Below are 13914 nucleotides of genomic sequence, written 5' to 3' on the forward strand. Positions count from 1 at the left end.
AGGAAATGTCAACGATCAGACAATAGATCGTCAACCCTCGGAAATCTCGGTAAACTGCAAAGAAATCTGAAGAAGAGTGCGTAAGCGTATAAACGGTATAACAAGAAGACGTAAACGGATGCAGAAATAAAACAATGAGCGGAGCGGTTACACTCATAGTTAAGTAAAATGAGAGTATATCCGGAGATAAGATTTCATCGCATAGTGCGTATAATAAAGGAATGAGAACGAGAAAGAAAATCGGGGTTAAAAGAATCACTACATCGTGCACAACCTGCGCATAAAGCAATAAGCCAATCACGTAAGAGACTAGTTTACGCGATGATTCTGGAGAATAGTTAAACTCCGTATTACAAGCGCTGGCACATCAGCCGTCAAGCTATCATACCCACGTTGTTTTTAAATGGTTTACCGAGTCCCTGCTGAGTCTCGATTTCAGCCCGGCTTGGATGTGGGTTGACGTGTCCCTACATCCTTTTTAAAAATAATTACATTTCGTTAGGTACGAAAGCGAGGGGCGAAGCTATACGTGCAATGGAAAAATATGAGATTTCACCGGAGGTTCGCTGCAAAACACGTGCAATTCTTATTGCAGTTTCGTCACGTTGGAACAGATCATCGTCGTTATGATCGAGAAAGAATAAAGTAACATTTTTTACCGACACTCATGACTGAGCAATTACACGTATGATCGGGAAATAAAAAAACTAGTCGTGTTTAATTGCAGGCCCTGAACCTTAAAATTTGATAATTGCAGAGGTTGATTTAGCAATTAGCCAATTACTGCGTGAAAAACCGTCAGTCATAGGTGCTGTGTGTATAGTATAACGAAATTACCAATTAATAATACGCCTTCTAATTCGATGTACAAAAAGCAAAATATCAATTGAGTGAAATGTTCGCGTTTCGATGAATACGAAACGACGAATATTCCAGGTTTCAGGAATGTATAATTAGACTAGTTGAGTATTTGAATGAAATTTTTTTTTCCATTTTTACGGGTGCACAATGCAGTGCAAGCCAAAATAATGAGGACGTATTTTTTGTTTTTCGTTAAAAATGATAATTTTTCATGTTATAGGTGATTGAATTTCACTGATTTTAACATATATAGATATATCTTGACATGGGTGACGTCGCAATGTTATAGTTTTCAATCTGTCATATTAATGGCAGTTTTGATACAGTCGAAAAAATAAAAAAATGCGTCCAAAATATTTTTTTCCAATCTTCAAGAATATGAAATAAAAAAATTTCATTCAAATACTCAATTACATAAAATTATGGCTGATTTTCCCCAGCCACAAAACGCGTGAGATTCCATTCGTTATATGACTGTGTTTAATAAACGCGGTGACAGGATAACGAGGCGTGGAAAATTCCACCTGTTATATTAAAATTAATCCCAGGTATTATAACCCGAAATCCTCCATCCTGATGCTGCTGCAGCTTTGTCCAGTTTCATAAAGCAGAGGCACTGTTTAATCATAAAACTGTCAAAGCGTTGCGCAGTTATATACCGGGAGAAGACCACGGATTACGCCTGACGTACGAACGAACAAAACCCATACACCGAACCCATGGTGGACATGGACGTAGATACGATTGAACAACACAGAGGTGGGAGCATTTGTCATCAGGGGACTCCCACTCCTGCGTCCTCCGTAGTAACTCCTAGTTGACAGAATGCACGGTAAGCACTAAGCAGTCTTTTCGTGACATTTGAAGCAGTCGGTCGGGCATTATTGGCGTGCAAAAATGCACTGGAAATTTTTCACAAACTACAACTGATCGCGGAGTAGGACAGAGTTGCGTAAATCGTGTCGCCGCGCGTACTCTGACATTCAGATAATAATTTATTTGAAGAGGTCAAAAGGTGTTCGGCAAAGTGATATATATTCTACCAGCCCAGACACGATAAGGAACGAAACGAGCTTGCTTAATCGCAAATCCGCGAGTCATTTGCTTGCAGAGTGTATCGCGTGATAGGATCTAGAATTGTATTTGAGTAAGAGAAATAATCGAGAGTGAAAATAAATCGGGAATTAAATCGAGATCAGTTCTTCTTTTACTACATTTTCATTCGCCTCCACTTGACTCTAACGGCTGATTATCGGTCAATAAACAACTATACTGTAAACCTTGTCTTTGATAGTTTCAAGAGTGATGTGTATCTTTTAAAACTCTCACCGATCGTCGAAAGTGCGGCCTACTGCTACTGCTCAAACAGCGTGAGTGCCCGACAATCGAAACAAAAGAGTCGATTTGAATTTCATATACGAGTCGTGTTGTACGCCTGATGCACGCACGCCCACGCACACTTGGAAGTATAAGTTTGATTGCGAGCGAATGAAGAGTGAAATTAGAAAACAGGAACGAGATAATGATGACAAACTGTTAGTCACGCTACACCGACTCTCTCTGCAGCTGAGGACCACATTACAAACCGGAGAAAGAACAAAAAGACGGTTCCGAGGGGTTCAACACCGTGTCACATTCATGTGGTAACAAAAAAAAAGGTGAGACCGACACACTTGTTAAACTCCCCCGCTGCACTTGTGCAGTCACATCAAAATCCAACGAGAAAGATATTAAAATAAAAACTTACGATCATCGAAATTCAGTGTCGGGACAAACTTATGGCTGGCTCATCAGAGATCGCGGAAAAATTATCATCGTACGATTAATAACCGTGCATTCATTGCTCCATTTATTAAAGTTCGTGATTACTTTTGTCGCGGGAGCGCTGAACGCTAGCGACATCTAGGGTATGTTTTTCGTACCAGTCGGCGTTCAATGGAATAAAAAGTGAAGGATAGTTGTTTACTGCCCTCGAGACGTGTTTCAGTTCTAGCAAACGTAGACTGGAAGTTAAATTATTGTTACAATTGGTCGGCAAAAAGCTTCGCGTATTATCTGAACTAATAAACAAGCAGTCGAATTCGACAAGACAAGAATAAAGCGAAATACGACTGTCGTCATATATGTAAAAAAAAATAAATAAAAGAATAACTCGATCTTTCCGACATGTAACCCAAACAAAATATACTAAAAGTTACTAAAAAAAAAAACTCTACATCATTTTTCAGCTACAATGTAACCGCAGATTGAGAAAACCCGTATAACGATACAACAATTCTACTTGCGAAACGTAAAAGAATCGCGTATGTGGTTTTGAATACCGCTGAGGTGTGCTAAACAGAGGTTATAAGCTATAGAAGAGTATAAAGTGCCGTAGGTATTCAAAGTGACTCGTGAATTGTTTATACGAAATTATGAAAAAAAATAACTTTACATCCGCGACGAAGAATTGCAGGACGTTCAAAGATGAGTCAGAGCCGGTTCGAATGAAAAAATAATTCGGAACACGTTGCATCGTGAGCAACACGTTTTTTATCGTGTATGTACAGGCAGTGTACAGGTATGCGATACGCGGTGTACAGGCATCACCATCACCGTCCGAGAAACTTGAACACCGTGGTCAAGTCCTTTCTCTCTCACAAGAAGTGAGTCAGGTTGAGTCACTCATTGACATTCGTGTGATTAACTCGGAAATCATTCGGTGACGTCAATACCATACGATTAGAAATACCGCAGGCGCGATTAACGCTAACCTACTGTAAAGGTACAACAACAATTGCTGGGTTTTAAGACTTCCCATGAGACGTACATATCGGATACGCGATTTAAGTACAAGGTATTTTTTCTTCCAATTATTAAACACTCGCACGCGATATATTTTGGTATTTTTGTATTAAATCAGTCGTAGGTGTAAGGATATTAATCGCAACTTTCATACGATACAATATATAAGGTCTCTCACATTTTATTCCCATGGATCGCCTTTCACGCAGTTGTTGCTCCTGTTTTTCTCCACCTCTCTTTCTCTCTCTTTTTCTCCTCGTTTGTAAGTGTGTGCGAGTTTTTTTTTTTTTTTCATCCGCGTTACAGCGAAGGGACACATACCGGGTGTTCGTTAATTTCTTCTAATTAAACTCAATCGAGGTTAATGCGCCGCAGTTTAACCCTAGTTTACTAAATCCAGCACCCCCATAGTCAGGCCAGCATGTTGTCACACATTGTGCATCCTCATATACCGTATACATTGTTCGACGTACTAAACCAACCGACGCTCTCCCAGGTTTCGTCAATTTTATTCTCGTCATGCATCATCCGGAGCATACATAGGAGGGGGGGGGGGGGGGGATACGAAAAGTTAACAGAATCGAGGAAAATCAATCGGACTGAGCAAACAAAAAGTATAACGTTATTCGCACACTTAACGTTATTGACGTTTGAAACTTACCTCCTAGTTTGTTCTTATTTCCGGGATCTCGCACTCTCTCGTTCCGTCACATCGCGCACCTTATGCTGAATTTAAAAAACAGAGAACGGAACGCATCGACACGTTGGTTGTGCGATTAATTTTAAATACGCGACGTAAACCTAATTAACACTCCGACTTCCTGTTCTAACAAGCCTTAGCGAGCATAATTTTCTGCGCCAAGTGGCTCCGAAAGCTTTTCGCCGCGATCTGGAAGCTGGGACGAAGACTGAGGAGAATTTACTCGGAATTTGCGAGAGCAAACCGCAAAGTTTTCACCACATTACTTCAGACGCCGAGTAGTTGTTGGCCGTGCTGCGACGATTGCTCGAACTATCGCAGTAAACGTATTTACGAACTTATCACGCCGGCAATGAGAGTATAACTATATACATATTGTGTTACACGTACCACGCCTCAATGAATTACTGTCACGGACAGCTGTACGTAGGTACGTACCGACCGGTGAATTAACGGGCATTGATAAACCAGCGTTTATAAATTTGACAATGAATGAGCAGCCGGAAGACAGAGATGGTGCGTGTAGGACGGATATGTATAAAGTATGTGGGTAAAATTGTACTACGCATGTAGTTCGGATGTATGTAGATGTAGATTCGTCGCGTAGCCGGAGCTGGAGCTGGAAAGGAAGCAAGTGAACCGGTTTTTCACATCAATTTTCAACATCGAAGGGAAACATATAGTAAACAAACATTCAATCTCACACTTGACAGCTTACGCATAATAAGCACGTTCGTAGGTGAAGAAAGGGTATGTAACACGGTTGTTCGAACGAAAGTAACTTTCCACGTTTATCACCAACTTCGATCGTAATCGAATGAAGGGAAAGCGGGGTGTTGAAATTTTGAAAAATCGTATCTTTTTTGAGCCGGTTAGTAGGAAATACGCAGTACCGACTAAGTTTCGAACGAGTTGGCTGTAACGCGAAAGAAATTTACCTATGCATATATGTCCAACACTCAAGAGGTATCTAATCGTTAAATAAACAAGAGGAGGGCAAACGGGCTGAGCGCGTGTGGAGGCGAGTTGGAGGAAAAATGTTAGTGATCGTTGAGTGAGTGTCGCTAGAGCTGGCCAAATTACGCAATAATTGTTTGGCAACAATGTAAAAAATTTTCAAAGTGGGTGTAGCTATGCGACCAAAGCTGGGTTCATCCAGTTATTCATAGCTGTAATACTGTGCGTATTATCCTAATTGTCAGGCCGAGCAGTTATGATGCTTATCGGGTGTTCCGGGCCTCCCGGAAATCCTGTACCACGATTAATTTTTCGCAATAGAAAAGACGAGGGAAAAACCTAGGACTGGCGTAAGACCGTAACAAGACGCCTTATCTCTAATCTCTACCTCATTCATCCTGTAACATTTTTATCGCGACTTAATAGGAGGGAGACAAGGCGCGCCGGAAGGTGACAAACAGTTTGTCTACCTCGACGTCGGGAAGCACGTTCACTGCTTTTAGTCACACATTCGTGCATATTTTTGGGACAAAACGGAGAATGCACGCTAGCCTCCCGATATCCGCCCGCTACGGGGACTGCTTGAAACGAATTCGAAACGGAATTGAAGGAATCCGATGACTGTGTACGTCGTGCTTAGCAACTTTTCACAACACCCGATATTAACGTAGCCACATCTTTCGATAAGCTCATCGCTCCTACTGCTTCGGTGATACGTTAAGTGTATCAAGTGATCGAGTCATCTCGCTCTAATGGCTATTCCGCGTATTTCCACTTCGCGTGATTCACCATTCATTGCCAAACGACTCGACGAGACATTGATAATCGCTATTCAAACTATGGCACGTAACGAGGCGCGGTGTTATTACAAGCTGTTCTTGCTGAATGGACATACATGGAACAGGTTGTACACAAAGAGATACATGAGTCGAAAAAAAAACCCAGCGGGATCCGCCAATTTGTACGAAAATTATTCGAGTATTTGATTTCGAATAGGGACAGTCGGGGCAGAATTTCGAATATTAAAGTTGTTATCAGGTTCGTGGTCATCGTACCGATTTTTAGCCTTGAAACCAAGCTTTGTAAATTTCAACCGAAGAGCTTCAAGTCCGCAGTCTCAAGTGTACATAATTGATTTTCAAGAAAAATTTCTGACGCGTCGTTTCTCGCTCTTTCATTATTTTACTTAAATTACACAAAGTAAAAGAAGTGCCTACGGAGAATTTTTTCTGTGGTTCGGTTGCCTTGTGTAAAATTAGTTCGTCAAGTTGAAACCATCAGGAAACCGAGTAAGTTTCTGAAGAAAAATGTTATTGCTGCAACTTCCGGGTAACCATGAAGAAATGAACGACCGAATGTCCGGTTCAGTAATATAAATATTCGAGGAAAATGATGACGTTAGTGGGAAACTTGTCTTTCCCCATATTTCAAAGCTGACTCATGCCAGTCCCTCTAATTGTCACATCGAACCCGTATGTGTGTTGAACACAAATGACGACGGGCGAGAACGTTGAAATTTTCATTTTAAAGGTCATTCTCATGCTCCTACCGAACTAATCCGTTAATTTGACGTTGACGAATTAACGTGTATACGGTAGATTAAACACGGTTCCAGACACGGGTGTACGGGTCGAGTTACGAGTGCGCCCCCATCATTCGTCGAAGAGTGGGTAAAATTGACGCGAATAAATCGATTATTAAATGTTACAGATGACCGGAGCCGATCATTTCTTCAAAATGGAACCCGAAGCTACTTGGCTATCGCAGATCACCCAAGAAGCCAATCGCAGCATGCCGATCATCGATAGCGAGCATTCAAGGTAAATGAGAATCCATTGTCGTATCTCTGTCCAATGCGTGTTGATTCTGCAGTCGACACTCGTGTATGTCGGAGATAACTCGAAGCCAAATCTACTCGTGACATCGTCGTTTTCAAAAGTATGTGCGATGCGTCGGTTCGCGTAAACTGCGTTTCTTTCTTTCTTATTTCCTCGAGAATTCTGCGATGATCCATCCTGGCCTCTCTCGCTCTCTATAAATCTTTCAACTCATCCCCCGTTTTCTTCCTTGGCGTTTCAAGAATTCATTCCGTACCCGATTGGTTTCGGTACATAGTTTAGAGGACGTCAAAACACCGACGATAAGGTGTATAATGTACATAGGATGTAGTGTGAAATAGACAATTTGGCGGAAAACGAGGAAAGTTTTGCATCCATATGAGAGGGAGTCAGATTATGCAGTTTGCCAAAGTAGTTTCCCATTTCGCGACGTTATTAGGTGGCAGTAGCTGCAAGTGGAAGCTATAAGTTTTACAGCATACCTAGAACTTGTTGAAAAAAGCACACGCATTTATATAGCCAATCAGCGTCGCTGCTGCTATTCCGTCTTTATGGCTTATTGCATACCCGCTCCAGATTCAGAACAATATTATAAGCTGGATTACGACAGGGACAATATTTGTTCCGCTGCAAATTTTTCGTGCAGTATTCGGAGCTTGCTTGTTTCATCGGAAAAAGGAGGGGCGACATTTTTCACACACGATTGTTAACTACGACAAGAAGGACATTTTTTATTTATTTTTTTTCAAATAATGCATTTTAACCAAAATACAAGCACCGAGTATAACGACTACGCGAATATAATTCAGACATTCTCAATTTTCTTTCCCTGTCTTGTTTTTTTGGATTTAACGTGTTGTTGTTTTTTTTTTTATTTTGTTGCAGGTTTTCCAGACCGCTGAGAAATTTTGCCGCAACCGCAGCAATTTTGATATTGGTAACCGGGGTGCTTGGAAATCTTTTGACAATCATAGCACTCTGCAGGTACCCGAAAGTCCGGAACGTAGCCGCTGCTTTCATAATTAGGTAGGTTAATGTGGTGCCTCGGATGTTAGAATCACCACTATATAAAATGAATAAATAGGTTCGGAGTAGAAACAGATATCGCGTAAATAATTGAATCATCTGGCACGGTAAGAAATCAATTGAATTTAAAACTTTGTCGCGCCGCGCAGGCTGCGAACGGTGAAAACTTTTTACAATTGGAAGTAATTACGTCTCTTTTATCGGTTTCTTTGTCCGACGTTTCTTCTCTTCCTCGGCTACTCGGCAGGCGCCCTGTTCAATTTATCTTCACAAAACCTAGCAGCAGCATACTGTAGCCTGTAGAGGAAACGCTTGGCAAAGAGTTGTAATGTATAAATTGCGACGCCGAGGGCGTCGTTGTACTATATTTGCAAGCGAGCTTTCCCAGGGTTTTGAATCGAACGAAGAATACGTCTGTCTATGTATATGAACGAGCCGCGGCGAGGGATGCTTTTCGTCAAATTTAATAAAACAAATTCCAAAAATGTGTCAAGTGAGCAAAGAGTATAATAAAATTGGTCGCACCTTTCTCGACCCTCTGGCTATATTTCCGACGACCCACCCTCGGGAGTAAATTAAATTTCGAAACCCAAATCAAATTCAATTCCCAAGTCTTTTCTGGCTTCCACAGAGCTACGATACCGCATTTTTCGCTATTCGTCTTCGTCGTTTCGTACTGCGAATTTCTATCGACGTTCACCTTAAATTGTAGCTTTCTGGAACCTTGAAACGTGGGGAAAAAATCGAACTCTCTCACATCTGTATCTTTTGTTGGGATTATTTTGTTTTTCTCATCGCGTTGACACGAATCTTCACTAAATTTTCAACTCGAAAAATTTCTTTTGTTATTGTCATAGAATTTCGTGACCAGAAGTGCGAAAATTGTGAAGTTGAAAAAGTTCACAATTGCAAAAATCTCTCGTACTTCATTAGCGTGATAATGATTGCTTATTCTTACGTCTGAATTCCAGTTTATGCGTGGCGGATTTCATCTTCTGCCTGCTTGTGCTGCCCTTTGACTCTATACGTTTCATCGACGGTGGATGGGCTGAGAACAATTTCCTCTGTCACCTGGTGCCGTTCTTGAGATACGGCAACGTCGGCGTCAGCTTGCTCTCCGTGGCTGCTATCACGGTCAACAGGTAAAACAAATATTCATACGTGATACGTATTATATCAAAGTGTCGGATATGGTGACGTCGGTTTAATCTCCGGCGAGAAAAAGTTACATGAGACATGTACAAAAACCGAAAACTGTGAATCTTTACTGTTGCGATCGACTAAAACATCGTCATCGGCTGGTAAAGAGTACCTGACTTTTCAAATTCATGAATTTCCTCCCAAAAATCATGTAATAAAGTTTTTTAAATAATCAGAATTTTCCTTGCGAATATAGGTATATCATGATAGCTCATCACGAGATATACAACAAGGTTTATAAAAAGCATTGGATCGCGTTAATGATCCTGTTCTGCTGGTGCTTTTCGTACGGTATGCAAGTCCCGACGCTGTTAGGAATTTGGGGTGAGTAAAAAATGCCAAGCTTATTGACAAGTACATATTCCTGGAGACACAGACGCACACGAGGCCGAGTTACTACTTATGTTAGTGCGTACCGTGTATTTAATTATTCGAGCCGGCGCGGCGACCAGATCCGATTAGGAAGTTGAGAAATCATGTCGGCTGATCTGTCAATCAGTCAGAGGTGGCAATGACGCGTGCTTGCAGTTGGCCGGCAAGTTGACGATTCACGGGCTGTAGATCTCTGATCCTAAACCTCGTTCCAGGCAAATTCGATTACGACCCCAATCTCGAGACCTGCTCCATCGTCAAGGACGCCCAGGGTCACAGCTCCAAGACCTTCCTGTTCGTCATGGGATTCTTAATACCATGCATCATGATCGTGGGATGTTATGCGAAGATATTTTGGGTTGTTCACAGGTGAGATTTACCGATCGCCGAATCGAGGAAAATTTCAAGGCTATTGAAAAAATGCGCGACTCCATTTGTGTAACACGCCCTGTTCCGACTGTTCACTAGATCCGAATCACGAATGAGAAAACACGCTGCACCGACTATCAAGTCACCGCACTCACCCAGGAAGGATGTCAGGGAGATAAAACAGCGGAGAAGCGAGTGGCGCATCACCAAAATGGTCCTTGCTATTTTCCTCAGTTTCCTAGCTTGCTACTTGCCCATCACGATCGTCAAGGTCGCCGATTCTTCCGTCCAGCATCCTGGTGAGCATTCCATTTCACGATAGTCATTTATATTCTTAATCATTAGTCAATATTCTGTCTGCAATATTCGAAAGAAAACGTATATTTTTATTTTTTTAATCGTTCATAATCCATTACATTCCCTGATTCCATCCAACATACTTCAAGGTGTTCCACATATTTCCGCATCATTTTGTTACTCATTTCTACAAGGTTGTGTTTTATTCTTTGCTCGAATGCTGGACCTGCAATGTTAATCATTACATGACTTAACTCCTAAATTCATCCATTAATTCGATTCGAATAGCTCTGACTTGAATCACTCATTCGGGCTCATGTGTTTTTCTAATCGAATCAAAAGTAATAACAATAACAATAACCACCGACTTGTCGCAATCAATTTAAATTTTTCGAACGATAAAAATACAAGGAATATGTACATACCTACGTGTAATATAGTAGCAAGTAAAGGAGTTAAGTAAGAATTGAATAGAAAACAGGAATTGTGTTGAGAAATGAAGAGAAATTGGAAAGTTTTCAAGATGATACAATCCATATCCTATCAGGGAATGCGAAGAATTGAGGCTGCAGTGAATTTCACTGCGAATATTTCTCACACGATTTTTCTTTTCAACTTACACCTGACACACAAAATTCACCGGCTTCTGCGAAGATATTTTACAAAGTTATGCAGGCCTGCAAAAATTCCAGCAGGAAATTTTCTGTAGACATTCTATACATACGTATACTTTCTCCTGTATAATGCTTTGTATAACATTATAGACGTACACTTGTCCGCATTAATTCTGAGATAGCTAATTTTTTCCACCAATCGGTCAAGTTGGCAATGCAGAATCAACCCGCAGCGCCACTGCCGGCCAGCCGCGAAACAGACACAATCTTTGTAAACATAACATAACCCATGACCGTCGAATCTAACCTTAGAATACGTGTCAATCCAACAAATCATTATCCCCGCGGTATTCCAAGGTTAGATTCGACGGTCATGGGTCATGTTACGTTTATCGAGATTGAGTTTGTTTCGCGCTCGGCCGACTATGGCGCTGTAGATTTCTCTGTGTTGCCAACATAACTGTCTGGTGTAAAAAATTAGCCCACTCAGATTCATTGTCCCCAAGTGTACATGACACAATATTTGGAGGAATGCAGAAAATCGGTTAGGGTATTTTTTTTTTTTTCCTATCGAGTGACCGTGACGTTGATTATAATTATCGAATAATTACCCTTCCAGGACTCCACGTTGCCGGCTACCTTTTGCTTTACTTCGCCTCCTGCGTGAATCCAATAATCTACGTGATAATGAACAAGCAATACAGGCAGGCTTACGCCGGGGTTATAAGCTGCTCGAGTATCCGGGCATCGCTAACTCCTCACGGGAGCAGCGCGCCAGCACAGAACAATTTACACCAAGGTAACCATCACCACCATCAACATCACAACATCCACACGCCAAACCAAGTCCACCACAACCACGTCCATGACATCGTCGTCGCGACGGTAGCTACGGTCACGAAACTCTGACCGAACCACCGTGTAACCAAATTACAATTGCAGTTTACACAGTTTCGTAAGTGAAGGGACTAAAATGCTTCTAAGATTGGTGGCATCGGCATGTCTCGGCGCAACTCGGGCCGGTTGATTAATTAACTTCTCTCTTCTCTGTGTGATCATGCCTGTGTGTTTATAACAATATCCCGCATTGAAAACAGAAAAAAACAAAAGAAACGAAAATTGAGGATGTTTCAGGCAAAACAACAATTCTGACGTGCCAAAGTTTTAGAAGAAAGTTTCAACAATTAACCGAATTCAATTTGCTTTGAATAGTAATTCGACGCTTATAAACCATCTGAGAATTCCAATATAAAGAGAGCTAATTACTTGAACAACTTTGTACAGCTAATCACGTTGTAGGCATGGTACTACTTCTCAAGTGTCAAAAGCATATCGTTCATTCAATTTTTATTAATTATAGCTCGTTTTGTTCTGAAATGAAGTCTTTACAAATATTTGGTGCTGCAGACTTTTGACAAGAGGAGTTCGCAATCTACATCGACAGACTTGTTGATACGACGTATATTACGAACTTGACGAACTTAAAGTAAATTCACATTTTTTCAATGTTTTTTTTTTTCTCACGGCAAAGGTTTTTTCATTAATTTACTTTACTACTTTAATCAAATTTACCTCGATGGAATTCAATCATAGATTTTCAACCTTTGTCTTGCCTCGACGTTTTTCCGACTAGACTATACGTATTATGCGTCTGATACATCCTTGAGCAGAAATCCTCGCACGTCATTCTGAATATCCAATCGCATCTACACATCCTATTACACAATATATTTACACCAGACGTAGGTATACGATACCTGTTAGTATTAAATTATAAATCGTACCTAAATTTATTGCACGTAACAAGCAAACGATACATCTAATCATATCTTCTTTCTATCTATAATCTACCTGTGAGCGGTAATTGGTAAACGACGATTTCTAAACGTTCGTGGTTCTCCTAACCGATCCAAAACAATGGACAGAGACGAAAAACCTCTGTTAGCTCGTTGAATCCATTATTTGGCCTATTCACTAATTTCACAATTTATCTTCAATGTGCAACCAATATCACCTATCTATATCATCAACACAATTCTCTTTCAATGTAGCTAGAGCTATTCCTTTCTTCCAAGGACTTGACGATTGTTTTCCTTTTGACAGTTTCAGGTGTAGCTGATTCGAACTACCCAAATATTTTTTTACTTAAAACCATTCCATGAAAACCACAGTCGGACGTTTGCATGTTCGGTGGCAGTGAATATAGGTACCTACTAATGCACTACAGTAATAGTAGTAGTAACAATATTGGATTATAATTAACAAACTAATCTACCTCGAATTTAATCGAAAACTGTATTTCTATACGGCATAAAAAAATAAACATATATATTTTAAAACACACTTACTACAAACTAACACCGAACTAACAATGAAGGTCGGACTGTAATTTTGTAAACCGAGTTTTAACAACTAACAACCGTTTCGTTGATTAAGTTTTTATCTCAATTATCGTGTTGAATATTTATTTCATCTTTTAATTGTCAATTAATTTTACTTAACGATGACCTTCGTGTTATACCTGTATATCAAATGAATACCGTTGACATTAGTTTCCTCAAATTTCAGACTCTTCAAGAGATAGCTACAGCAGAACTATGGTGTCCAACGTATCCGTGGCTATGAACCCGATGAGTCCTACGAGAGATTCGCACTCCAAGGATATATTGTGATTTTCCAAAGGACCGAAAAACGATTCGCTCTGAAATAGCCCCGTTGTAACAGTCTGCAATATTTTAGGAGATGTAAGACTCGGCGAAGTGGACGATAAAATGTCAAGATTGCTTTGATACAGTTACCGTAAGTGAGCCTTGTCGAATCGTTGCGAGCCAAAGCTGTCTTTTACGTGGACTTTGTTCATATTCTCAGACTTTAAACCTGAACTTTTTTCACGGTA

At 40.6% G+C, this 13914-nt stretch overlaps 2 protein-coding genes across 9 annotated transcripts in view; one reads left to right on the top strand and one right to left on the bottom strand.

The window, feature by feature from the left end:
• The window catches only part of LOC124220872 (uncharacterized), an 89288-nt gene extending 79959 nt beyond the window's left edge, over positions 1-9329 (bottom strand). The window contains exon 1 of one of the 5 annotated variants that reach the window (XM_046630260.2): positions 9125-9329. Coding sequence is in view for 1 of the 5 variants with exons in the window: in XM_046630253.2 (XP_046486209.1) it covers positions 2609-2614 (6 nt within the window). In the remaining 4 variants the exon portion in view is untranslated. Of the gene's footprint in view, positions 1-2608; positions 2676-4306; positions 5145-9124 lie in introns of those variants that run through there. The other 4 variants (XM_069137467.1, XM_046630255.2, XM_069137466.1 and 1 more) reach the window with 4 other exon arrangements.
• moody (G-protein coupled receptor moody) lies at positions 1699-13791 on the top strand. Of its 4 annotated transcripts, XM_046630269.2 has the most exons (10): positions 1700-2519; positions 7013-7122; positions 8026-8166; positions 9138-9308; positions 9563-9690; positions 9954-10107; positions 10207-10406; positions 11638-11817; positions 13122-13224; positions 13587-13791. In XM_046630269.2, the coding sequence occupies exons 2-9, from the start codon at positions 7013-7015 to the stop codon at positions 13178-13180; spliced, it is 1143 nt and encodes a 380-aa protein (XP_046486225.1). In that variant the 5' UTR covers positions 1700-2519; the 3' UTR covers positions 13181-13224; positions 13587-13791. The 4 variants fall into 4 exon arrangements, with proteins under 4 accessions (XP_068993575.1, XP_046486225.1, XP_046486223.1 ...); XM_046630267.2 differs by lacking the exon at positions 13122-13224 and having other exon boundaries at positions 2391-2519; XM_046630268.2 differs by lacking the exons at positions 1700-2519; positions 13122-13224 and adding an exon at positions 3627-3697.
• Positions 13792-13914: the final 123 nt, after the last annotated feature.

Source organism: Neodiprion pinetum, chromosome 6, assembly GCF_021155775.2.
Source record: "Neodiprion pinetum isolate iyNeoPine1 chromosome 6, iyNeoPine1.2, whole genome shotgun sequence".
NCBI lineage: Eukaryota > Metazoa > Arthropoda > Insecta > Hymenoptera > Diprionidae > Neodiprion > Neodiprion pinetum.

What these genes read in the sequence shown, in the direction of transcription:
- moody (XM_046630267.2), top strand. Translation starts at nt 7,013, where the DNA reads ATGACCGGAGCCGATCATTTCTTCAAAATGGAACCCGAAGCTACTTGG. An exon ending in ATCGATAGCGAGCATTCAAG is followed by an intron (nt 7,123 to 8,025) that starts GTAAATGAGAAT and finishes ATTTTGTTGCAG; the next exon opens with GTTTTCCAGACCGCTGAGAA. An exon ending in GCTGCTATCACGGTCAACAG is followed by an intron (nt 9,309 to 9,562) that starts GTAAAACAAATA and finishes TTGCGAATATAG; the next exon opens with GTATATCATGATAGCTCATC.